The following is a 25,007-nucleotide window of genomic DNA, read 5'->3' as shown; positions in this document are numbered from 1 at the left end:
TCCTACTCTGAGGCTTATCAACACTCTGCATGGCGGACTGCAATGGATGAAAAATGTCCGCTCTTATCTTTCATGGTACTTGGGAGCTAGTAACTGCACCACCGTCCGCGGTTATTATTGCCTTGTCGTTGGGTGTTTACTCTAAAGTATAGAGTTGAAAGTACTATTGATCGATACAAAGTTCGTCGGGTAGCCAAAGGATTTACACAAACTTATGATGTTAACTATTTTGAGACGTTCTCTCCTGTCTAAATTCTATTAGAGTTCCATTCTCCTTGTCTGTCAATCAATCTTGGCCAATATTCCATATAGATGAGAACAATGCATTCCTTTATGGCGATTTGCACGAGACCATTTTTATGGAGCAACCTCCAGTGTATGTTGCTCAGGGGGAGAATGCTTTGATGGTTTGCAGACTTAAAAAGACTATTTATGGTCTTAAACAAAGTTCTAGAGCTTGGTTTGATAAATTCAGTAGTATAATCAGAGTTGTTGGCTTTAGTGTTTGTCCGACATAGCACGAATGAAATTATCATTCTTATCGTTTGTGTTTATGACATCCCAGTGATATACGTGAGATTGACGAAACTAAGAAATATTTGTAGCAACACTTTGTTACTAAGGATTTGGGACGTCTTACGTATTTCTTGAGAATTGAAATTGCTCACAATAAGTTTGGAGTTTCATTAAGCCACGTAAATATACTACAAATTTACTCAAAGAAACTGGATTGCTTGGAACGAAGTCGGTTGATACTCCTATGGATATCAATCCAAGTATTTGTGATGATACTTGGAAATTCTTTGAGGATAAGGCAAAATATAGACAACTTGTTGGAAACTCACTTCTCCTTTGCAGTGGGAATGGTTACTCGTTTTATGGATAAGCCTAAGCAAGTGGATACTGCAATCAAGATTCTTAAGTACATCAAGAAATCTCCAGGGAAAAGGTTGTCATTTAAGAGAAATGGACACCTAAAGATCGAAGCCTATTCTAATGCCGACTATGCTAGATCAAAGACCGACAGACGGTCCACTTCTAGATATTGCACTTATGTATGGGGAAATCTAGTAACATGGCGAAGTAAGAAACAAACTACCGTTGCTAGGTCAATTGCCAAAGTTGAGTATAGAGCCATGACTCGCACTGTAATTGAGATGTTATGGTTAGAGAATTTGCTTGAAGAATTAGGATTCACCTACAATGAACTACTTACTGCCTATGTAATGTGATAATCAAGCAGTTATTTACATCGCAAGTAACCCAGTTTTTTATAAGAGGATTAAACATATTGAGGTTAACTGTCACTTTATTCGTGAGTGTGTAATGAGCCAGAAGATTGCTACGCCATTCACATCGTCATTTAAGCAAGTTGCTGACGTCTTCACTAAAGCATTAGGAGAAAATTGATTCTCCTAATTTTGTGACAAGCTGGATATGATTGTCATATATGCTCCAAGCTTGAGAGGGAGTGTTGAATACAGTAGCTTAATTATAGAGATTGTGATTGATTAGCTATAGCTTAATTTTAGGGATTGTGATTAATTAACTTGATTGTGATTGATTTGTAATTAGCAATTGATAGGCATAATTATAAGAAGTCTTATGTATATAAATATTGGCGTATTCAATAGAAAAGATAATGAGATATATTTTTTCCTCTACTACAAGATCTACTTTATGAAAGAGAGTCAAAGCAGTTCATTTTCATCAGCCACAATATTTCCTAAATCACTAATTGCTATAATGAGGGTTTCTAGTTAAAGATATTTTGATTTTTTAAGTATTTGACTAATTCAGAGTATAGTAGGTTAAAATAATTTTCATCTATTCTTAATTTCCAACTACTGGAAGGGTATCTGGCATATCCTTCCAATAGGGAAGGCATATGGTACGGACACATGCATCCAATGACATGTTGCATTGAGTAAGTTTGCCTTAATCTGCTGCAAAGGCAAATGGTTGGGCAGTTTTCGTTTGAGATTTTTTTTTTAAATCAATAACTTAACGTTTAAATGAGCTGATTTTCTTGGGCTGTTGGCTTGCATCCTATTATGTCTGCCTACATATTTATTTCAACAAAAAGTGCTATGCGGTACCTTGCATATTGATGTTATGATTGCTAACTCCTGATTTTCTAGTTGCTGGAATTGCTTGTTAAAAGTGATATTTTTTTTTAATTACAGATATGTAGGTTCACATTAACACTGATCTGCAGGCCTATTTTGTTGATATATTATTGTAATTTCGTACAAAGCTCTTTGCAAACAATTGATGTGGTGTAATGATATTTTTACCTTCGTTTCTTGTTTATCTTAATTCTTTGTCCAAATGACTGGTTTCAACATAAATGTGAATAGGTACTCCAATCCAGAACAAACCCTATATTTGTATCATGGAAAGGCGGTGCGGTAAGCTTCCCAACCATTTCTTTGAAAAATAGTCTTTTTCAGATTATTTATTTATTTCTACTAATTTGGGAATATTCTATACTTTTTACACATCATGTCATGTTGGATCTATCTGCCACATCTAAAATTGCTTATGCAATAATCACAATTATAGGCTGGATTGCTGGGTGCCAAACTAATCCTGGTTCTCATATTCGAATGATGATGTATTAGTCTTTTTACGAAGTAATTTCCTTCATGTTGGATCTATCTGCCACATCTAAAAATGCTTATGCAATAATGACAATTATAGGCTGGATTGCTGGGTGCCAAACTAATCCTGGTGCTCATATTCGAATGATGATGTATTAGTCTTTTTACCAAGTAATATCCTTCTTGGATTTCCCTAGAGTGCTTGGAACAAAGATGGATTTTCTAGTTAATTGCACATACCTGGGTCACAAGTGGAATAGCAATGTTGGATAAGCTTATTCTACATTGTGCTTAGCGTGACTTAGGTCTTTCTATTGAATTCATTAAAGTTAAATGTAGATTAAACATCGGTAATGCATTTCTTCTAGGTAATTAATGGTCAAATGTGCTTAGTAACAAAAATTGTAATAAGAGTCGGCTTGTCTCATAGAAAATGTTTTCCCGGAAAATATTTTTTAGGGTGTTTTTGGCGCAAGATAAAAGAGCAGTTGATGAAAAACTTTCTTGTAGTCAATGGAAAAAGTGCCCCCTTCCCCCCATCTTCCACGGTTTGCAGCCTCCCCTCTGCTTGCCATCCTCCACAACCATCCCTCCTCTCCATCCTTCACCTTTTCTGGTGCCTGCCACCATCCTGAATGGGCCCCACCCCATTAGTATGCAAAAAATTATGCGAAGGAAGCTAAGGGAGAAGATGACGGGGAATTTCTATTTCATGTATCACTCAATAGCAGAAAATAGTCTCTTAAGATTATTACAAAATTGGACCGGGTCCTGATTTATTGGAGCAACTTGGGATACATGAATTTTGGTCATAAAAACAGTTTCTACACATAATGGTAAGGTTTAGTATGCTATTGCTTGCTAGACCATGCGTTGAATGGGAAACCCTTGCATTGCATCCTCCATGTAAAGCAAGCAACAAAATTTTCATTACTTAATACGTAAGACATTTGTTTCATGCAGAAAGACAAACAGATCTAGATGCATGTATAGGCGTATACAGGTGTTTGCATGGTCATATTTTGTGCAAAAGTCAGGCATTTCAATCCCATAATTTTAATTTGGGGAAGAGTATTGCAAGTCTAGATTTCTAACCATTTCATGTTGATATTCCTTTCCATACTATGGATGTCTGATTCTCAGTTTTTTGCTGCAAAAATTGTTTTATTTGGAATGGAATATGGTTCATATTTGAATAGAAATGTTTTTGTAGATTGATAGATCAGTTTGTGCATTAAACTAAAATATATCTGAAGCCTGAAGGCACTTATTTTGTTTAATTTGTGGAGAATATTTGGCAGCCTATATAGGAACTTTAAAGGATATTAATGCATGACTTCTTTTTGGATATCAGATTCTTGGTATCCTGGACGTTACTCGTGATGCTTGGATACATAGAGAGGATTGGATAAAAAATGGAGTTCACCCAGGGAGTGGAAGGAAATACAAGGACTCCTTTTATCTTCAGGCACAAGCGATGTGCTATCTCAATTCATAACAGGTATCATATCTATAAAAAAAGAAAAGAAAAACACACACACAACTTCAAAAAATCAGATGTTTTATTGTTGACAGTCGATTCCAAGCCATTACACTCACGTCTCATCTCGAGTAAGCCTACGACCACCAGTCTGATGTGTAAATAGATATTTTGCAGTGCTAGTTTTTTTATATATATTTTTCATCCATTGAGCTTTATGCAAAGCTAACCTATATCTAAATCCAACTAAATTATTATTATTTTTATTATAATGGTAGTTATTAAATATCTTTTCTTGATGTAATTGCAAATACAAGATTAATCTTTATCGTTGATATCTTCGACTTTTTTTTCTCTCTTCTTTTCAGCAGTTACAATACACGGTTAAGCTGCTGTTTACTAATATGAAATCATAAATCATCAACGAAGAATGTCAAGGATCCCTTGCATGTATCTGAGAAGTTTGCTGGTGAGAATGGACTTTGTATGGGAAGAGTGATATCATGAAAGTGAGTTTGGTCTCATGAATCAACTTTCTCCAAACATGTAAATTTTGATAATCGTTAGATACATTCACAGAATCCTTTGTACGGGATGAGTCTGTTATCTTATCCGCTTTTAGGATTTGACAGCTTATTTATTTATTACTGATTCCTTTTGTTGGATCAATTAAGCAAATTTCAGAAATAGCTACTTGCATTTTGACTCTGCAAATACTAGTTTGAGGTTTTGTTTTTCTTTATATGGAGAGTTTTGACACAATGGTAATTATTATTACCATGTGATTACGAGTTTCGACTTATGAAAATAATCTTTTACAATATAAGATAAGATAGACTATCTACGACAGATTAGATTCAATATGGTTTAATCTTTTTCTTGGAGGTTTAGCGTTGGCGACAGCTTGGTGTATCAAATGCACAAATTTTGATAGTAAAATAAAATCTGTTAAAATGTTAATAAAGAACAATATGATAAATTTAAACTTGAGAAACAAAATTACTCGGAGAATAAAGTCGGTGGAATATGAACCTTATGTATATACTTCCAAAGCAAATGTGTAATGGATTCAAGTGCTTTCTATTAACAAACATTGACTATTACAGTATAAATAAATAAATAAGTATGACGACTCTTCATAAAGCCTGAAAAATAAAATAATCTTTTAATAACTTCAATTATAATTTTAAAAATATTTAACAAAATAAAATAAGAAATGCTTGCTTATTATAGAAATAACTTATGAACAAAGCTCTCAAGTACATAGAAAAGTGTCGTATAAATTCCACTCACTTTTCATTTTATATCATGAGGTTCTAAAAGGATTAAACCAGTGTTCTTTTTCACAAAAAATTCCTCCGCAATGGTTACATTGACATCCCAGGCGGGATTAAGAAGAAACTACAACTTGCTAAGCTCGCTAAGCTGTCTTCACGAAAAATCTATGAAACCCAATAAAATTACAATTCTCATACAAGTTTGCTTCTTGCCCCCCCCAAATGTACAGAGAGGCATGGGCAGACAATGTATAAAAGTAGATCGGATGAACATATGAGGTTGTGTTTGTACATTGCCGCTGCAAAACTACCACCTTTGGATTCCGAGATTAAATGCCTGAATTTGTAGCCATTCTCTGCCTACTGATCAGAATCTGAACCTGAATCCTCACGCATATCGTACTCAACCACAAGACCAAGGTTGTCAACAAATTTGTGATATACCAGACACCCTCCACACTGTTCAAGTTATATTGTGAGCACATACATTGTATATATGATCACTTGAAATACAATCACTATGCCAGTATCGCAAAGGTTGTTGTATGTATGGATAGATGGATGGTAGTCACAGAGTTGCATCTTTAACTAAAATGAACTTTGATTGTTCGGAGCGAAAAAAAAAAAGCATGATTATTTCTTTCGGGAGCAAAGTTATTCAAAAATGAACTAGACAGACAAGTAATGGTATTACGTTGGCATATATTACAATAGTTACCAAAGCCTTTCCTCGTTGGAACTTCTCATAGGGTAATAGATGTAGAGAAATAACATCTAACAATCATGTTGCTAAATACATGGATCTTATCCCCCACAGAACTCTATCCGATGCTATATCACAATAGATAAATTCTTTTAATTATATTAACTAGTCTTTTGTAGAGTGGAGGAGACAAGTTGATTAAAGATGTTCCGGATAGGGTAAGATTAGATAAGAACTGCAATATACCAATAGAAACTAGATAAATAGCATTCCCAACAGAAATTACTTTCAGAAAACATTCATATCCTTGCAACAAGAAAATATAAATGCATTTCTCTCAAGCTAGATGGATCAGCATAGTTGTTGTACATACCTGTAAAAATATTGTTCCTTTTTCATATGCAACTCTATTGATGAGCCTCCTGGTTCTTTCACCGCATGAGTCACATGTGAATTCGACCAGCAAATTTCTCCTAGGAAGTTTTATTTCCTTGAGGAAATATGTCAGTAGTGGTAACAAAGAAAACAGAATGATGAGAATTGCAGTAGTTCAGTTGCCAATCAAACATGAAAGGATTTATGAAACCTCATATTGGTTCTATATGCTGAACTAGCGCATTGAACACAAACAACAAAGTCCATTTGCATGCAACACTATTGTTGACATTACTCAGATATGTATAAATTAGGTTTTTGGCATGCCTCTTCCCTTCACATCTTTAATTACTTTGCATATCTAACTATGGAATTTGGTGATCTTATATGTTGATATCATCTTAATATACTGAACACCAAATTGCTCTCCGATATTAATAATCCTATCTCTCCATAACCAAACATTTCACCACCTACAATCCCCATACTGATGTAGCTTGCTTGTTAACAATATAGAGATAGGAATTATATAAAACATTTCCTAGTTAAGGGCATCTTTATAGAAAATTTATCTTGCAGAATACAGGATTCAATAGTTTTCAAGAAGTATCTGCACATTTCCTCTTTGTTGCAAGCAGACTTTCCCCTTTCTTAGAGATGTAGACTCTGTAAATGGTCGGGATGGAGGTTGTGAATCACTTCAATGAAGATGAAGACCGAAAGTGTTGTGAGTAGGATAAAGCTGAGAGTGGTGCACCAGAGATGAAAGCAGAGCACGTTGGGGGAGAAGTTTTGAGGATTGATGATGTAACTGTGACGATTTCTCAGTAATACCTAGCGAATCAGTAGAGTAATCAGAATTTCATGCGACATCCGGTAATCATCAGTGTTTACTTGAGTTCCCGTTAATTTCTTCTTGCGATATGTGTTTAATTATAAATAGTTAGGGTTTCGATGGATCTCCCGACACATCCGTTAGGGTTCATCTTGATTAATTGGGCACCTCCAATCCATCAACTAGTCCTACAAACTTCACATTATATTTCTTCTCAATCGTCTTCTTACTCAATAAATCTATTTGCAAGTACGAGGTAGGTTATACAGATGATAAGAACGACCGACTGAGCTCGTGAAGACGAACGCGGAGCCTACCTGAGGCGAGGAAGAACCAGGAAGTGACTCGGAGGCAGCAGCATCACCCGCGGCGCAGGAAAGAAGGAAGATGCGGGAATTAGGGCGGTGAAGGCGGAGTAGGCGGCAGGGGAGGGCAGAGTGCTGCACCCGTAGCCGGTGGACACGGTGGGTTTGGCCCGGAGCCTGCAATCCAATAGGCGCGCGGCGGCCGAGTTGTGTCGGAATGAGAAAGGGACACGCCGGAGCGGACGCAACGGGAGCGGCGGCGGACATTGATTCGTCCGGAGGCGAGACGGAGAAGAGGACCAATAGTATTTACGCATCCCTGGAAATACTATTTTTCACTTCACCGCCCATATTTTGGTAAATTATATTTTCATCCAATCTCTGCAAAGATAGCATTTTACATTTTGCTCCAGAGATTGATGCTTTATTTACTCAAGAAAAAGGGCAAAAAATAATTAATTAAATATAAAAAAAAAATAATTTTGAATTTCCTAAAAAATAATTTTATATTAACTAATTAATTAAGGTTAATTTACTTGTAGGAGCATGCTCTCCTCTCTCTCTCTACCTCTAGGTCGCCATTGTTACGCCCTTTCTTTCCTCAAACTGCATTGATCTGGATTTCGATCGGCGTTCCCGATTCATCTCTGATTGGAGACCGTCGGCAGTACGAATTGGAGGTATGAGGATGTTTTTTTTTCGACTGGTATTTATTCGTTTTCTAGCTTTTTTGGTTTCCTCTAGTTTTCCCATTATCCGGTATTTAGATCATTCTGGGCAAAATAGATCGAGCCTCTCTTTGGAATTGTTCCCTTAAGTTTTCGTTCGGTTTTGATTTAGGGTTTCGGTTTGAGTCTCCTTGTGTCGATCGATATTCTCGTAATCATGAATTCCACCTGCGTCTTTTCTTCGATTGGCATGCGGGTTTGACATAGGGTTTCTATTGGAGTTTCCTTATCTAAGTTGTATTCTCACAAAAGGCAGGAGCTTTATCTCTGCGTCTGTAGGAGAAATCAAAATCCTATATGTATCTACTTTCTCCTTATTTCCTCGATTGAATTTCCGATCGCTTAAAATTTGATGTGATGATGCTCTGCATACAAGTCTCCTTCTAATTGATACTTAAAGGTTGCAGCTTTTGGTTTCGAAGTTGTTATTGAGTATTTAAAGAGAGCCCTACCATGGATAAGGAAAAGGATCTGTTTGTAAACGATGGATATTTCATGGAAAGGATCAAGCGACTCCAGCAAGAGAAAGGAGTTGTTGCAGCAGCCACTGATCAGCCTAAATCTACTACTTCATCCAGCTCTTCTGTTGCCTTGAAACCTACAACGATAGTTAGCAAAAGGCCATTAGAAGTCAAATTCAATGATATCAAGAAGGGAAACCCCCAGACTTCCGGTGGCAAGCTTGCTTTTAGCTTGAAGCAGAAGACAAAAGTTGCATTGGCGCCAGTTAAATTCATCTCAGATGAGGAAGAAGAAGCTGAAGATACAGTTGTATCCAGAGATGAACATATTAAGCGTCAGAAGTTGGGTCAGGGTGATACTCACCATTCATCCTCACAACTGGAGGATGTTGGTAATTTGTCCTTCTTTTTACTTTGTATTGCTACCTTCATCTATACCAATTTTTCTTCTTAATAAATGTAAACTATACGAATTTTGTTATTTGTCGTAGAAAAAAAATGCCAATTTTTCTACCTTTCACCAAGCACACGCTTCACGTGGAAAACTTTAATATGAAATATACCATGATTTACTAGTTACACCAACTACTGGCAAACATAGAAGAATTGGAGTATATTTAATACAAAATTTCCTTATGTTGTTGCTTTTATTGAAATTTCTCACTGTGTTAAGTAGAATTTGTACCTTGATGTCAACTCTTTTTTGTTGTATAGCTGATGGTTGGATCTTTCATTGTAATGATCAAGTAAATTGTCATACCCCTAATATAGAAGAACGAGACCAAACTTTTTGATCAACAAATTGATTATCTAGGACATGAAGGCTGTGAAACATAGTTTTTTGATGTTTGCATATTCTTAGACAATAGGTTTAATCACATATGGTTCGTCATCATGCAGCTTATATAGACTACTTATATCTGAAGAATAAGATTATTTTTGTTTAGAAACAGAGATGAACTGATGCAGTAAACAAATCTATCATCAATACAGCATGCTCCATCAGTTCTTGTTGATAATGCAATATGATTCTGACTGCTCAGAGTCCCCAACAAATCTCATGTTTCTCATACTAGCCATGATTCTATTTGGGTTGGTTGCATTCTCTTCTGGGTATCAAGATATTGATTTCTTCATGTTTTATCTCCCAGGAAGTGAGTTTATGTAGGTCCAATTGTTATTCATCTATGTGCTTCACACCCCTGTTTAATCATTTAGCTTCCACCTTCATAAAGATTATCCCATGTAAATGGACTTATGTGAAACTTCTTAATGTTAAACAAATATCTAATCATTTGGAATTGTTAAAGCGTTTGCAAGGAGAAAAAATAACTAATTTTTGCTTCACTTGCATGTTTATAAGTATCATGCCTAACTCTTACTGTGCTCCTACCTCATGCATGATTTCTGCTAGAAATTCTTGAAAAGTTTTCTGTCATTAATGCAGCCTGTGTCTTTTAAATATCTTCAATCTGCATTGGTGGAATGAATTGTTTCAAAGAATCAAAATGTGGCAGGCCCGCTACAACAGTAATTTGCATTCACTTGTTCATGCACTGGGTATTAATCAGTTCTTTAAGTGACATGCAGCACCATCTTCTCCTAGTGATCCAGCAGTCAGGAAAGTTGCAGATAAGCTAGCAAGTTTTGTCGCTAAAAATGGAAGACAATTCGAGCATGTCACATGCCAAAGGAATCCTGGTGACACGCCTTACAAGTATGTGTCCTTGAATTTTCATTTTCAAGATGTATATGTTTTTATGTTGTAAATGTCCACAAGGGTTAACTTAATCATTTTCATGTCCAAATAATTGAAATGACCTTTCAATATGCAGATAACGAGCACACAACTATTCTCTTAAATGCAAAAAATATTATTGTGCCTATTATTTTTGTTTCACGGGCATGCAAATACTTTTTTATTTGGGCAAAAATCAGAAGGGTGCGCCTTTTCAAAAGTGTCTTAGCATATTTCTCATTCCAAAAATACTCTTATTCCTTATTCCAGCGCTTTTATAGCAGCTACTACCATAACTACTATGACGTGTAGCAGTTACATTACAATAATATTCGCTTGATTTTGACCAAGTTAAATTGATTTTGATAAAGTTTGACCAATTGGATCAATTTTCTCTATGTTGTAGCAACTACTGTCATTGTTGCTACAACAATGTTGGAATAAGTGTATATTTGGGATGAAAATATGTTGGGACGTCATTATAATGGTTTTTGAAAAGGGGTTGCCCTTTTAACGAAAACAATAATAAGGGGTGTTCTTTCTATTTTATCACTGGCATGTTCTTTCTCTAATAAATATATGAGCAGAGTAAAATGAAGTTTTTTATGTGATAGTTGCATATCTTAGCAAGTCAGGTCAGGCCTAAGATATATGTGAATGTTTGTAGGTTTTTGTTTGATCATAATTGTTCAGATTACAAATACTATGAGCATAGACTCTTTGAAGAGGAAAAAACTCTTGCACAATTGAAGGAGTCCAAGACATCAAATTCTGGTAAATGCCATTTGTGCACCAGTTTCTCCTGTTTCTTTTTCGTTAATTCTAGGTAATTAATGTGCTATTATTGTATGTGAGAATAGTAATGTTAGATCCAAGGTTTTACTTCTGCAGACAAGGGAAGCACCTCAACTTCTAGAACATCAACTGGTTCTCAAAGAAGCACTTTCCAACAGCATCCAAATTACCAAACACCTGCATCGGCTTTATATGGATCTTATGAGGGGTCTAGCTCTTATGGGAGATCTGGTATGCTTGTTTTATCTCAGCAATAAGATGTTACACTGATTATATTGCTCATAGCCTAGGCCATTCATTTACCTATCTAACTAGTTTAGAATCTGTTTCTTAGTTTAGGTGCATCTTTCATTTGTAGTCTATGTACAATTTTTCTCTCTCTAATAGATTTTGTCTCCCACTTTCCTATTTCCGTTGCAGTTTGCTATTCTTCCATGAGCTTTTCTAGCATATGTCTGAATCTATTATTTTGGTTGTAAGAATCCAGCGGAGCTTCAGATGCAGATCCTATTACTATGATGGAGTTTTACATGAAGAAAGCTGCACAGGAGGAAAGGATGAGGCAGCCAAAACTATCCAAGGATGAAATGCCACCACCGGCTTCTCTTCAAGGTATTTAGTCTATATTATGCTACTGCTCATACATTAGTTTTCTTACCTAGGCTGTCTAAGAAAATTGTCATTCTTTCTGACAGTATTTTCACTACAGTAGCAAAATTTACTCGAGTCTTTGCTTTAATGTTCTATAGAATCGCATATTTATTCTTCTATTCTTTCACCTTAGGCAATACGAATGACTTTCTTCTTGTTGTGTGGTCTTTTAGCTCCTAAAAGAGGTCATCACATGGGTGACTTCATTCCGCAAGAAGAGATGGAGAAATTTATGTCTTCTTGTAATGATGCGGCTGTAACGAAAGCTGCTAGAGAGGCTTCAGAAAAAGCTAAAATTCAGGCTGACAATATCGGTCATAAACTTTTATCTAAAATGGGTTGGAAAGAAGGTACAGTTGAATCGTTTTGATTTCCATTTTATACATATTGCCAAACAAAATATTGACTAGCATGTTTCCCTCCTATTGTCACATTCTATAATCAACTGATTACACCTTAATCTATCTCTTCAATTATGATCCTTGATCTTAGACTTTCCACATTTTGAAAATCACCAGGCTGCTTGTTTTAACTTCAAAGGAACTGCCAAAATCAAATGTCTGGTTCATGATTTATTTATCAGGCACAAAATATGAGATGGCGATATTTTCTTAACCAAATCTTTTCTTTTCTGCTGTATTTGTAGGAATTTCCCTTTTTCTCTCAGTTTTCTTTTCTTGCCAGGCTAGAAAGTTTTATTTCTTTGTTGAACTTTCTGATGCTTGCAGGTGAGGGTCTCGGCAGTGACAAACGTGGCCGTGCAAATCCAGTTATGGCAGGAGAAGTGAAGAAGGACAATTTAGGTGTTGGCGCTCAAAAACCTGGTGAGGTTAACCCGGATGACGACATCTACGAGCAGTATAAGAAAAGAATGATGCTTGGTTATCGTCACAGACCGAACCCACTGGTAACATGCTCTTTTTATTCGAATTTCTGGATGGTCCTTGCTAACCGTCGAATGCAATGCATCTACTATTAGTTGGCATTAAAAATGTGAACATTTTTGTTCATATATGCAGAACAATCCAAGAAAACAATACTACTAGGTTGGGCAACAAGACTGCTTCTGTAAGTGCTTGGATGGTACGCGCAATCGTAGCAATTTCATCAATACGTACCATGATCAGTTCAAAATTCCTTGTCCATCAGGGTGTTCTAACATTCAACTTTGAAGTAAGTCACCATCTAGTCATGTGGAATGCTATTTTAGGGATACAAAATAAAGATGAAGCTTGCAAAACTATGCACTAAGATAAAGAAATATGTTTCAAGTGCGGTTTCATCTTGTAGATCTAACTTTAATATATTCGGCACCTAACTGCATTCATCTTGCTGCCGGAGAATTTATCTCTCTATGCAATATTAATTTGGCAATTTGTGGTTTTTTTCATCCGTGTTTATCTTCGTAGTAATCAGTTAATTTTGTTCACCAAATTCGCTGATGAAAACTTTGTTGAACTCGAGCTGATCCAATGTAGTCTATATTCATTGTCAAGGGAAGACAAATCCTTTCATAAACCCTATTCTGCATAGTTATGTAATGACTCGAGAACATTAGGAGGTTACATTGAATCCTTACCCAAAAAGAGCACCACCTTCAAGAACTTATCGTATCTGAACAATGAAGACTATTCAGAAACTGAATGGCAAAACTGTTGCACCTAACTCGTAGGGCTCATCTGAAGCAACTTCTCAGCTTGTTCAGGGAAGAATGTGATAAAAAGAAAGGCACCTGCATTTGAATTTCCCACTGTTCATAGGGGGGAAAAGCAACATATTAGGGTTTTTTTTTTTTTTTAAGAGAAATGGTAGCTTACAAATTAGCACAGTTCCAAGAACTGCAGAAATCTTCCCTTGGATGGTCACAAGACCAGCCTTGCCTGCATTTTGCAGCTCAGTGGAACCAACAGATTCAAAGGTTCCTACAATGATGTGAGCACAGAAATCAGAAGCAAATTAAACTTTGTTCCGGAAGTTTTAGATTGAGTCTATGGGTATAAACAAGCTAAGCTTAGCTGCTTTCAAACTTTGTTTATTTATTTATTTATTTATCAAGTCTGTTTATAAAAAATCTATCGAGTTGAATTCAAGTATATTGATGAATATTGTTTAAACATTTTCATGAACATTTGTTCAAGCTTTTAATTGGACTTAACTATCAATTTTATTATTCTTATAATTTACATTAATTTTTTTTATTTATGATATTTATATATTTTTTATTTTTAATATATTATAAATATTATATCCGAAAGGACATAAAAAATCTATGAAATTATTCCCGAATAGTTTTCATATATATTATTTTTTATAATTAAATTTTTTATAAGTTAATAAATAAATTTATTTATAAATTATTTAAAAATATTGTACATGAATATTATTTATAAACATTATTGAACAACCTTAATAAATACTTTTGTCAAACAGACTGGCATGTGATGGGATGGGTTAGTCGGTTAAAAATCCATCATCTGGTTGGGGTGAGACGGGAAGCTCACTAGCCTAGTTGGGAAATTTTCGATCCAATCTAAAATAAGTTACGGGTTAGATGGCCACCCATGACTTAAACCAGCAATCCATGTGGGATGCTTGTTTTTAAATGAATTGATATAATTTAACTCAATCTGTTTAAATTATTTGATGAGAGAATCAACCAACGGGTCCAAATTAAGGCTCTACTAACAAATCGATGCAAGCTTATTTAAATGAGCATTATCAAACTAACACAAAGTTTGTTCTTAGAGCCCTAATTGAGTCCGAGAGAAAAATTAGAACCTGGTGTTAGTGATTGAAGACCAGATGTGAGACATGCAATATTGTCATAGCCTGCCTCATCTAGTTTGTCGGCTGCTCCTGCTGACCTTCAATGAAATCAACAAAGTTAAAAGCTTAAACAGTATGTTCTTATAATTCAGATTTAGATTGTAATTTCTTGATCAATTAAAGAATCATCTCCGCTCTGATTCAGAAACCAGTGTCTCTTCTGTCATCAAATTACAAAAATTCCACTGTTAAGAACTAAATATATTCAAATTCTGACTAAGTTCACAATTTAGAAAATTTAGGCTCCAGAGAGTTTAAAATAAAAGTGCTAAACAAACATTGAAACAATCTTCATATACCATCAAACCTTAAGTTTTAGCACTGATTCTGAAAGTTTTCGAGGCTAACCTCAATCCTTCCTGGCAGACCACCAACAGTTTACTATCCTCTGGAAGCTGTTTCTTTACTGATTGAACGAAGTCCGGGTTCGGTTTGGTGAACGCGAGCCCGAAGAACAAGCCGGCGAAATTGTTGTGCACTTGCCTCTTTATAATGGTGCCTAATGGTAAAACAAGAGCAACAAAGCTTAAGTAAAAGCTAAATCATGATCTGAAATGCAAGGGAATAATAATAATACGATAAGGTTTGCATGAAACAACAAGAGTCTTTGAATTAGATTTTACAAATTATGAAAAGTAAAAAATTTTAAACTATACGAGTTAAAATGGAAAAGTAGAAAAAAAAAACTGAGATAAAATAAATTTTATATTATTATTTTAGCATTTCATATAATGTTAGGTAAAATGAAAAGAACCCTTTTATTTCTATTATCACCAACAAAAAAACATTCCATTTTAAAAAAAATATTAGAAGGACACTCATTGGCCGAAGTAAAAATGAACATCATTATTGTTGTTATTATTATTATTATTATTATTATTATTATTATTATTATTATTATTATTTAAATATTTAGTTTTTCAAATCGATTAATTTTAGAGGTGATCAATTCGATCCTACGAAAATTTCTCACTCACCATCAAAATAAATTAGAATGTTAGATCTCTTAGTAATTCATTGGAGGATTTAACCATTATATCGTTACCCGGAGACATCACCACTAGTTCTTGAAATCATTAAGGGTGTTTCATTTTAATTTTTTTTTATCAAAAATGTATCATGCTCCATTAGCAATATATATATATATATAATTACTCAATTACCCAAATCTTAAATTGGTTGGACGTGTTATAGCACATGTGAAACCGTAGTTGCTACAATACATAACTTGTTCAAAAATATTTAAGTTGTAGCAATTAAAATTTTTATAGTTGTTATAACGCAATTCAATTTTATTTATCTATCATTCATATTGTAACAATTTTAAAATTGATATATATATATATATATGTTTTTTTATTTTACAAAGTGGATAATGAAACTAAAGTCCTTTAGTTTCTGCCCTATAATTTAACTATCATCATCTGCTCTCGCATTTTTATGCCTACGGCTGCAGAAACATATCTATGCGACCAGAAAATGAAATCGAGACGGGAGATGAATTGGGGCGAATTGGGAAGGAAAAACAAAGGAGGAGGAGCAGCAGCGCCGATTAGGGCACCACGTACCGATGTCGTTGTCCTTGTTCTCGATGAAGAGCGGGACGTGGTAGCAGGGGCCGGCTACGTGCGCCCTCTCGTACTGGATCCTGTCGCGAACATCCAAAATCTTGAACCCTTCCTCGCTCACCAGCTTCTTGGCCTCGTCGCCGTTCACGTACCTCACTTCGCCTCTCACCGCCGCCGGCGCCCTCTTGCGGTGTTGCAAAAACCAGAACCTACCGAATCGAAGCATGAGAAAGAGGAAGATCGATTCTTCTGCTTAAACCGGGAGAACGAATCGGGAGAATGGCATAGGGGGATTGACCGGAGTACCTGGGAGTCGAAGTGACGGAGAATTCAAGAACAGCCATTTCTTCGCTTTGCTGCGGGAGCAGACAGACCGGGGTTGAGTACTGGTGCGGGTCGCGTGAGACGGGATGGGGTGGAACAAGAGGGCGAGGATAATCCACCGGGCCAATCACCTCTTGCCGCGTCGGACGCTGGGATACGGGTTGGGTCCGATACATTAAGAAAAATCTTTTTTCTCTTAAAAATATTTTTATTTTAATATTTTATAGGAATGTAGATAGTAGCATGTTATATAGTATAGTAAGATTATTTTAATTTATTTAAAATTAGTATAAATAAGTTAGTATTATATTAAAATATTTTTTTATCAATTTAATCAATGACTATTATAACTTATAATACCTATTAACTTTAAGAGTAATAATGCGCACATGAAAGAATCTTAAGAAAATATTTAAGGATAAATATATATATATATATAAATTAATGATCCATTATATTATATTTTATGGATCCATTATTTTATATGTTTAGTCTTGAATATTTCCTTAGATTTTTATTTTTGATCATATCATTTTCTAATTTTAATTATCGAACAGTTGGGAGCTATGATTAAAATGTTAATAGTTTAAAAGTGATTTTGACTAAATTGAATGATTTTTATCAAATTATTAGACAGTATTTTGATATAAACTCAGTTATCATTTACGACGTAGTAATTTTGATTAAGCTGACAGTTAGTGTACATTGTACGACTTATGGCGTAGTTGCTCTCTCATGTTTGCCGTGCCGTGCCGTGCCGTATCCCGAGAAGTCTATTTTAGAGGTAGTCTTAAATATAAATTGTGTTTTAAATTTATGCGATCGGTAAATTGAGAAGGACGTCTATCGATTAGATTACGGGACTGTTTGGGATTATTCGAATTTGGACGAGTACTACCGTATAGAACAAGGATACGGAAGAAAAATAATATATTAAGGGTATCTCCGATTAGATATTTGAAAGAGATATTTCTTTACATATTTTTCTTTCAAATATATATATATATATTTTAAGGACAGTTCGAGAGATGAATAGAAGTATCAGGTATAACTTTATGTCATTTCATGATAAGTGGCGTATAAGTGGATCCTATAAAAAATAATGATTATTTTATTAAAATATTTTATTATATAATTTGAGATATTTGAAAATAAGATATTTGGAAAATGAAATTCATGAATATTTAATTGAGAGGATATTTAATTATGAGATTTAAGATATTTGAGGAGTGAAATATTTGATTGATGATGTAGACATATATATCATAAATATTTAATGTTATTGTGGATGTTATGTAATTTTACTATTGTAAAAAATATTATTTAATTTTTAATAATAATAATAATAATAATACATTTCATTTATTTTTTTACTTTAAAAAATGTGAGAAATTATTTTTTTCATTTGCCTAATATTTAAATATTTAGTTATGTTTGATAATAAAAGAAAGTCCAGTCCAAATGATTTAAAATTATTAATGGGTTCTTATGAAAATTTTATCAATTTATTTAAAAGTGGACGCTAAGTATGAGAGTAGATTTGACCTGGGTCGGGTTCAGCTCAGATCTAGATCGGGCCTGTAATCAGGTCAACAGACTGGTTACTCATTGACTTGGGTCGTCGGGCCGAACCAGAACCAACCCGGCATTCCAGGCCACCAAAATTGACAAACCGTTGGTTCCGCCCGGTAGTTTTTTTTAATAAGGACTGGTGTTATCGGTGGTTCCTAGCCATTGGAACCATAGATTAACCGACAGTTCATAGTCATTGAAAGCGGGTGGGATTGTTTTTTTAAGTACTTTTTTAACGATTAAGATCATTTAACCGTTTACAAGAAATGTAATAAACATTTTAGAATTCAATATATCGATTATTACTAAATTCATTTTAATATAAAGAATTATTATGTTTATTTTTTTCACAAAATACTAATACTAATATATATTTATTTTCATAATAATAGAATATTTATAGTAATATTTGTAAAATTTTAAAAGTATTTAACGATAAAAAAAATTGATATTTATTATCCCACTTCTTGCATATTAGTTATGAAAACTAAATGGAAAATTTATTTTTATATTAATCCTGAAATTTATTTGATTTCATTTGCTTTAGATTATATTTAAATTAGAAGTTTACCAGAAATATTAGGGGGCGCTTGGTTTAGGGTAATAGGAGTGGGGAATGAGAATGAGAATCATTGATTCCCATTGTTAATGTTTGGATTATAGGAATAGGAATACAAATAAGGGAATGAATCCTTGAAATTGGGTAATGACTCATTCCCATGTACCTCCCTTTCAATGAGTCATTACCCTATTTTCATCAATCAAAATATTCCCTTATTCCAAAAATACCCTTGACTTTAAACTAAAATTTTCTCCATTAATATCAAATATCAAAATATATTTATTTATTTTTTCTTTCATATCATTTATCTCTCCTTATTCTCTCTCATTATATTTTCGCTCTCATCATAGTTTCTCTCTCATCATTTTATCACACACTTTCTCTCTCCTTAATCTCTCCTGTCACACTCTCTTTCCTCTTTTTTTTCTCATTACACTTTCTCTCATCATACTTTCTCTCTCCTCAATCTCTTCCATCGCACTCTCTTACTTCCTTCTTTTATTCTTCATCACACTTTCTCTCTCATTACACTTTCTCTCTCCTCAATCTCTCCCATCACACTCCCTTTTCTCTTTTTTCTCATCACACTTTCTCTCTCATCATACTTTCTCTCTCCTCAATCTCTCTTATCACACTTCCTCCTTTTTTCCTCAACACACTTTCTCTCTCATCACACTTTCTCTCTCATCATACTTTTTCTCTTATCACACTTCCTCCTTTTTTCCTCAACACACTTTCTCTCTCATCACACTTTCTCTCTCATCATACTTTCTCTCTCCTCAATCTCTCTGATCACACTTACTCCTTTTTTCCTCAACACACTTTCTCTCCCATCATATTTTCTCTCTCCTCAATCTCTCCCATCATATTTACTGTTCTCTTTTTTTTCTCACCATACTTTCTCTCTCCTTAATCTCTCTCATCACACTCTCTCTCCTCATTTTTTCTCACTATATTTTCTCTCTCTTCATCCTCTCCTATCATACTTTCTCTCACATCATATCTTCTCTCATCACACTTTCTCTCTCTTCATTCTTTCTTATCACACTTTCTTTCTCATAATACTTTCTCTCTCATCATTCTCTTTCATCATATTTTTCTCTCACATTTATCTTTCTCTCACATCTAATTTTTTTTCTTATTTTCCTTTAAGGGTAAAAAAGGAAACTTTGATTTATTCCGATAGAAGATATACAACTAACCAAACATTGCTTTTAAGAGTGATATCCATGCTCATACCCATTCCCATTTCACAATACAATGATTCTCATTCCGATTCCTATTCCTAGGAAAGAACCAAACGCCCCCTTAATTTTGTATTATGATATTTTAATTTTAATTAAAAATTCTCCTTTTCTGGATCCAATTAATATTTTATATAATGTTAGAATTTATTTATATAATCTAATCAATATTATGTAAAATATGAAGTATAACCTAATATTTCTGAAATAAACAAACTACTAGTATTAATTTAAAACTTATAAAAGACAACTTTTATTAAAAGAACGGATGAAACATCCACGAGAATCCTCAAATTCCATATAGGAACTTGAGCATTATTTTATGATTTCTTTTGATTTTAATGAAGCAGATAGCGAAAGCTTTGGTATCCTAAAATGGGGGTCATAGAAGGCTTAAAGTTTTCTCGTTCTCTCTTTGATTGCCAAAGAAATTTTAGCTTGTCTAATATCAATTGTTTCTGTGGAGCAGACGTTTAGTGCTGACGTCAACATATTAGATGAACGACGGTCAATTTTGTCTCCCGACTCATTGGAAGTTCAAGCATTACTCAACGATTAAACCAGAGCCGAGAAAAGAATGGAATGAATGCAACTTTCTAATGACAAAGTTGAAGAATTTGATACCAAATGAACCAATACAACGGGAATGGAAAATGAAAGTGAATAACAATGTCACTTTCTAATGTAAATGGGTAAGAATATAAAAGAACTACATCACTTCCTAAAATGGTGGTCACAGAAGGCTCAAAGTTTTCTCATTCTCTCTATGATTGCCAAAGAAATTTTAGTATCAACTGTTTTATGGAGCAGATGTTTAGTACCAACGATAACATATTATATGAACGACTATCAACTTTGTGTCCTGACTCATTGGAAGTGTTGGAACTCCAAGGTTATTTTGATGTGATCAACAAAGTTAAGTTAGGTCCTGTGATGCTTTAACCTTGTGTTTAAGTGTGTAGGAGCTTATGAGCACAGGGAGTCGAGCAAAAGACGCAACTAGCGAGAAGGACGACACGGGAGAGAGCCGACGGGCTCGGTGCTGCGGAAGAGTACGCGGGTGGAAGAGAAGAAAGCACGCGGCGTTTCCGAGGGACGAGAAGCCGGAGCGGAAGGTTGCTCGAGAAGGTCGAAATTGGGTTCGGGTGAGCCTTATTTCGGTTGGTTGAAATCACCCAAGCGAGCGGAGCCGGAGAAGAAGACTCGGACCGAGACAAGCAGCACCGGAGTAGAGGGCCAAAACCGAAAGTCAACTAAGTTGACTTTAGTGGTCTGGGTGCCCGGAACCTGATTTTGACCGGATCACGTTTGACCGTGATTTGTTGCGAAGAGAATAAAATTTTATCCCCCTTCCAAGCGTCTGGAATCCTCCAGGCGCCCCGACCAAGGCTATAAATACAGCCTTGGTCCAGAAGCTTTTTAATAGAACAATAATTAGTAATACAACACTTGTGAGCTTCCATTTCTAGTTTACCTTCCTTTTTGCGCTTTCACTGCTGTAAGGGGCTTCTCCGCCTGAAGGATATTTTTTTAGCGTGCGATTCATTCCTTGGATTAACAACCTCTCTAGTTCTAACCAAGTCAAGTCTGTGAGCCTTTTCTTTTAGTTTATTGCTTTCAATTTTATGCAAGTATTTAAGGTATAAGTTCGAGAAGGGTATTTTGTGTTTGTATTTTTTAGGGCTATTCAACCCCCTTCTAGCTGACCAACTCGACCCAACAAGTGCTATCAGAGCGAGGACGCTTCAGGAGGACTAACCGCTGATCGAAGCACCGAATCAGTGACCGGACCAAGCATATACCCGCCGAAATTCGAAGGGGAATTCGCTAGCTGGAAAAAGCGAATGCAGGTATTTTTTTTTTAAATCGACTTTGAATTACTTTTAATAATGAAGTTCGGTTTTGTAGCACCCGAAGGTAAGAAGGAATACCAGTGGACGAAAAAGGAGCAGGTCGACTACGTGGCAAACGACAAAATAGAGTTTCATCTGCTAAGCGTTCTTCCACCACAAGAAGTCAACCGGATCGACACCTACAACTCAGCAAAAGAACTTTGGGAGAGGTTCCTTGAGCTACACGAAGGGACGCCCGAACCCAAGCTCGCGAGACGGGATTTACTTCGTAGGCAGCTCACCAACCTGTAATTCGGAGAGGACGAAACCATTGCACATCTCCACTCGAGGATTAAGGAGCTCATCACCGGACTCTCGAATCTCGAAGAAAAGATAAGTAACCGAGATTCGCTAAGGTACGCTCTTAATGTTTTTCCTAGGAGCACAAAATGAGCATCACTAGTAGATACTATTTACATATCTAAAGATTTAGAAACTATTTCCTTAGAAGAATTATTTTCCACATTTGAAGTGCATGAATCGAGATGTGCAGATACGAAGGAGACAAAGCACAACGTCACCCTCAAAGCATCGAAAGACGAACCTGAGTTAGAGTCTTCTCTCGACGATGAGAACTGGTAATAATGGTAAGGCGCTTTAAGAAATTATGTAAATCTAGAAAAACTAACCATCCGCAGGGTAGAAAGAAAAGGGCGATCCGATGTTATCACTGTAACGAAGAATGGCACGTCAAGGACAACAGGCTCAAGCTAAGAAACAAGGACAAAGGAAAGAAGCATGTCCAATTGAACAAATTCAAGACACTAAAAGTGGTGTGGGATGATACATCGTCCGAATCGGAAGTCGAGGCTTTTTTCGGACTTGCATTAATGGCAAGTCATCGAGACGAGGACTACGATTCAAACTTGTCCGAAATGAGCATCGAGAGCATCGATGAAGGGAGAGCTACGTTGGAAGAAAGCAACAGTTCAGGGGGAGACACGGAGAACAAGATCAATAAAGTAAGTCAGATATGCTCTCTTCCTCCCAATAAATTATTTAAGTTCGTTAAATTATTAACTAAAGATTATTGCAAATTTGAATAAGAGATTAAAAATTTAAAATTAATTCTAGCTAAATCTTGCCCATTAGAAGAGTTAGACAAAGTAAAATGAAAATTTGAAGAAAATTTGAAAAAACAAGTAGATAACTTGAAAAATCATACATGTTCATCAAATACAAGCTTTAGAAAATTTACTAATTTAAATTGGTATTATAGATATCACAAGGGACAAATTAGGAATATTTCGAAGAAATATGTCCCAAAAAGTTCTTAGTTAATCCATTTGGCTGGAACTTATATTGAGTTCCAAAGTCTTGTCTAACTTAAACTTTAATTACACTTAGTGTGTTCAGCGAGAAAATTAAACATTTAATTTCTTTATGAGACTTTGTTTAGAAAGTGATTGTTAGTTTAATAACCAAGAAGGCTTAATGCCTCGTCACTGCCTGGAAGCCGAGTATTGAAATAAAAAGTTTAATTGACTAATTGAAAAAACATTAAATTGAAATTAAATAATGCTTTAAAGGGTTACTCAATTCTTTTGTAAATTCACAAAAATATTTATACTTGCAAAAATTTAGAAAAATTTCTCAAGAATATTTTTGTTTTTTTTTTGCAAAATTATCTAACTTAGAATTTTTTTACTTAGAAAATATTTTTTCTCAGATTTAAATTTTCTTGTACTTAGAATTTTTTTTTTTATCTAAAAAGTATTGAAATAAGTTTCAAATTTTTCAAAGTTTTTAAAATTATTACCCTTAGATTTTCTCTTGATACCCCATTTTTTATGTGATCAAAGGGGAAGAAGAAAAAGGTTAAATCTAGGGGAGGTAGATTACAATCTTTTTTTTTTTTGCACTTTATTGTAATATTATTTGTTTTACTTTTATGTCTATTTACTCTAGCTTAATTTAGATTGCTCACATTAAAAAAGGAGAGATTATTAGAATCCCAAGGTTTTTTGATGTGATCAACAAAGTTAAGTTAGATCCTGTGGTGTTTTAACTTTGTGTCTAAGTGTGCAAGAGCTTAGGAGCAAAGGGAGTCGAGTAAAGGACGTAGCTAGCGAGAAGGACGACACAAGAGAGAGCCTACGGGCTCGGTACGTCCGAGGGACGAGGTGCTGCGGAAGAGTACGCGGGTGGACGAGAAGGAAGCACATGACGTTTCCGAGGGACGAGAAGTCGGAGCGGAAGATTGCTCGAGAAGGCTGAAATTGGGTTCGGGTGAGCTTTATTTCGGTTGAATGAAATCACCCAAGCGAGCGGAGCTGGAGCGGAAGACTCGGACTGAGACGAGCAGCACCGGAGCAGAGGACCCGAACCAAAAGTCAACTAAGTTGACTTTAGCAGTCCGGGCGCCCGGAACCTGATTTTGATCGGATCACATTTGACCGTGATTCGTTGCGAAGGGGATAAAATTTTATCCCCCTTCCAGGCATCTGGAACCCTCCAGACGCCACGACCAAGGCTATAAATACAACCTTGGTCCAGAAGCTTTTCAACATAACAAGAATTAGCAATACAACACTTGTGAGCTTCCATTTCTAGTTTAACTTCTCTTTTTGCGCTTTTACTGTTGTAAGAGGCTTCTCCGCCCGAAGGAGATCTTTTTAGTGTGCGATTAATTCTTTGGATTAACAACCTCCCCGGTTGTAACCAAGTCAAGTCTGTGAGCCTCTTCTTTTAGTTTATTACTTTCAATTTTATACAAGTATTTAAGTTATAAGTTTGAGAAGGATATTTTGTATTTGTATTTTTTAGGACTATTCAACCTCCCTTCTAATCAGTCAACGCGGCCCAACAAGAAGTTCAAGCATTATTCAACGATTAGACCAGAGTCAAGAAAAAAAATCAAGGAATGTAACTTTCTAACGACGAAGTCGAAGAATTTGATACCGAAAGAACCAATACAACGAGAATGGGAAATAGAAATGAATAACAACGTCACTTCCTAATGTAAAAAGGTAAAAATATAAAAGAACTATTTGAGATTTGATTCCCTTATACCATAAAGGGATACGTAGACAACTTAAATAAGTGCAAGCTATTTTTTAAAATAAATT

At 35.2% G+C, this 25,007-nt stretch overlaps 4 protein-coding genes across 9 annotated transcripts in view; 2 read left to right on the top strand and 2 right to left on the bottom strand.

Moving 5' to 3' along the window:
• LOC122042167 (actin-related protein 9-like) overlaps positions 1-4,797 on the top strand; it is a 44,492-nt gene extending 39,695 nt beyond the window's left edge. For 2 of the 4 annotated variants that reach the window (XM_042602146.1, XM_042602144.1), the window contains exons 19-21: positions 2,361-2,411; positions 3,958-4,104; positions 4,452-4,797. In XM_042602146.1, the coding sequence (XP_042458080.1) occupies positions 2,361-2,411; positions 3,958-4,101 (195 nt within the window). In that variant the 3' untranslated portion in view covers positions 4,102-4,104; positions 4,452-4,797. Of the gene's footprint in view, positions 1-2,360; positions 2,412-3,957; positions 4,105-4,451 lie in introns of those variants that run through there. The other 2 variants (XM_042602145.1, XR_006129172.1) reach the window with 2 other exon arrangements.
• Positions 4,798-5,355: 558 nt separating this feature from the next.
• Positions 5,356-7,916, bottom strand: LOC122042171 (DNL-type zinc finger protein-like). Of its 2 annotated transcripts, XM_042602150.1 has the most exons (3): positions 7,591-7,901; positions 6,437-6,553; positions 5,356-5,819 (listed from the first exon to the last, which is right to left on the bottom strand). In XM_042602150.1, exons 1-3 carry the CDS (start codon positions 7,843-7,845, stop codon positions 5,721-5,723), a joined length of 471 nt encoding a protein of 156 aa, XP_042458084.1. In that variant the 5' UTR covers positions 7,846-7,901; the 3' UTR covers positions 5,356-5,720. The 2 variants fall into 2 exon arrangements, with proteins under 2 accessions (XP_042458084.1, XP_042458085.1); XM_042602151.1 differs by lacking the exon at positions 5,356-5,819 and having other exon boundaries at positions 6,470-7,272; positions 7,591-7,916.
• A 204-nt stretch (positions 7,917-8,120) lies between these two features.
• On the top strand, positions 8,121-13,341 carry LOC122042168 (SURP and G-patch domain-containing protein 1-like protein). Of its 2 annotated transcripts, none has more exons than XM_042602147.1 (9): positions 8,121-8,258; positions 8,714-9,159; positions 10,358-10,484; positions 11,173-11,279; positions 11,397-11,531; positions 11,781-11,912; positions 12,125-12,301; positions 12,680-12,858; positions 12,971-13,341. In XM_042602147.1, exons 2-9 carry the CDS (start codon positions 8,760-8,762, stop codon positions 12,995-12,997), a joined length of 1,284 nt encoding a protein of 427 aa, XP_042458081.1. In that variant the 5' UTR covers positions 8,121-8,258; positions 8,714-8,759; the 3' UTR covers positions 12,998-13,341. The 2 variants fall into 2 exon arrangements, with proteins under 2 accessions (XP_042458081.1, XP_042458082.1); XM_042602148.1 differs by having other exon boundaries at positions 8,707-9,159.
• Positions 13,342-13,416: 75 nt separating this feature from the next.
• On the bottom strand, positions 13,417-16,812 carry LOC122042169 (rhodanese-like domain-containing protein 9, chloroplastic). The gene is made up of 6 exons (XM_042602149.1): positions 16,652-16,812; positions 16,346-16,554; positions 15,126-15,276; positions 14,730-14,815; positions 13,769-13,873; positions 13,417-13,683 (listed from the first exon to the last, which is right to left on the bottom strand). The coding sequence occupies exons 1-6, from the start codon at positions 16,687-16,689 to the stop codon at positions 13,613-13,615; spliced, it is 660 nt and encodes a 219-aa protein (XP_042458083.1). The 5' UTR covers positions 16,690-16,812; the 3' UTR covers positions 13,417-13,612.
• Positions 16,813-25,007: the final 8,195 nt, after the last annotated feature.

The sequence above is a fragment of the Zingiber officinale genome, chromosome 2A (genome assembly GCF_018446385.1).
Source record: "Zingiber officinale cultivar Zhangliang chromosome 2A, Zo_v1.1, whole genome shotgun sequence".
NCBI lineage: Eukaryota > Viridiplantae > Streptophyta > Magnoliopsida > Zingiberales > Zingiberaceae > Zingiber > Zingiber officinale.
The sequence above is the reverse complement of the archived record's forward strand: the minus strand, read 5'-3'. Positions and strand labels throughout refer to the sequence as shown.

Bases quoted from the DNA above. Each gene is read 5' to 3' on its own strand.
- LOC122042169 (XM_042602149.1), bottom strand. From the start codon at position 16,689: ATGGCTGTTCTTGAATTCTCCGTCACTTCGACTCCCAG. The intron at 14,816-15,125 runs GTTAGCCTCGAA...ATTTCATTGAAG, and splicing joins GTCTGCCAGGAAGGATTGAG to GTCAGCAGGAGCAGCCGACA. The intron at 13,874-14,729 runs GTTCTAATTTTT...ACATCATTGTAG, and splicing joins TCTTCAATCACTAACACCAG to GAACCTTTGAATCTGTTGGT.
- LOC122042171 (XM_042602150.1), bottom strand. From the start codon at position 7,845: ATGTCCGCCGCCGCTCCCGTTGCGTCCGCTCCGGCGTGTCCCTTTCTC. The intron at 6,554-7,590 runs GTAGGCTCCGCG...TATTTCCTCAAG, and splicing joins CTGGTTCTTCCTCGCCTCAG to GAAATAAAACTTCCTAGGAG. The intron at 5,820-6,436 runs GTATGTACAACA...TAACTTGAACAG, and splicing joins AAGGAACAATATTTTTACAG to TGTGGAGGGTGTCTGGTATA.
- LOC122042168 (XM_042602147.1), top strand. From the start codon at position 8,760: ATGGATAAGGAAAAGGATCTGTTTGTAAACGATGGATATTTCATGGAA. The intron at 10,485-11,172 runs GTATGTGTCCTT...GAATGTTTGTAG, and splicing joins CCTGGTGACACGCCTTACAA to GTTTTTGTTTGATCATAATT. The intron at 11,913-12,124 runs GTATTTAGTCTA...GTGGTCTTTTAG, and splicing joins ACCACCGGCTTCTCTTCAAG to CTCCTAAAAGAGGTCATCAC.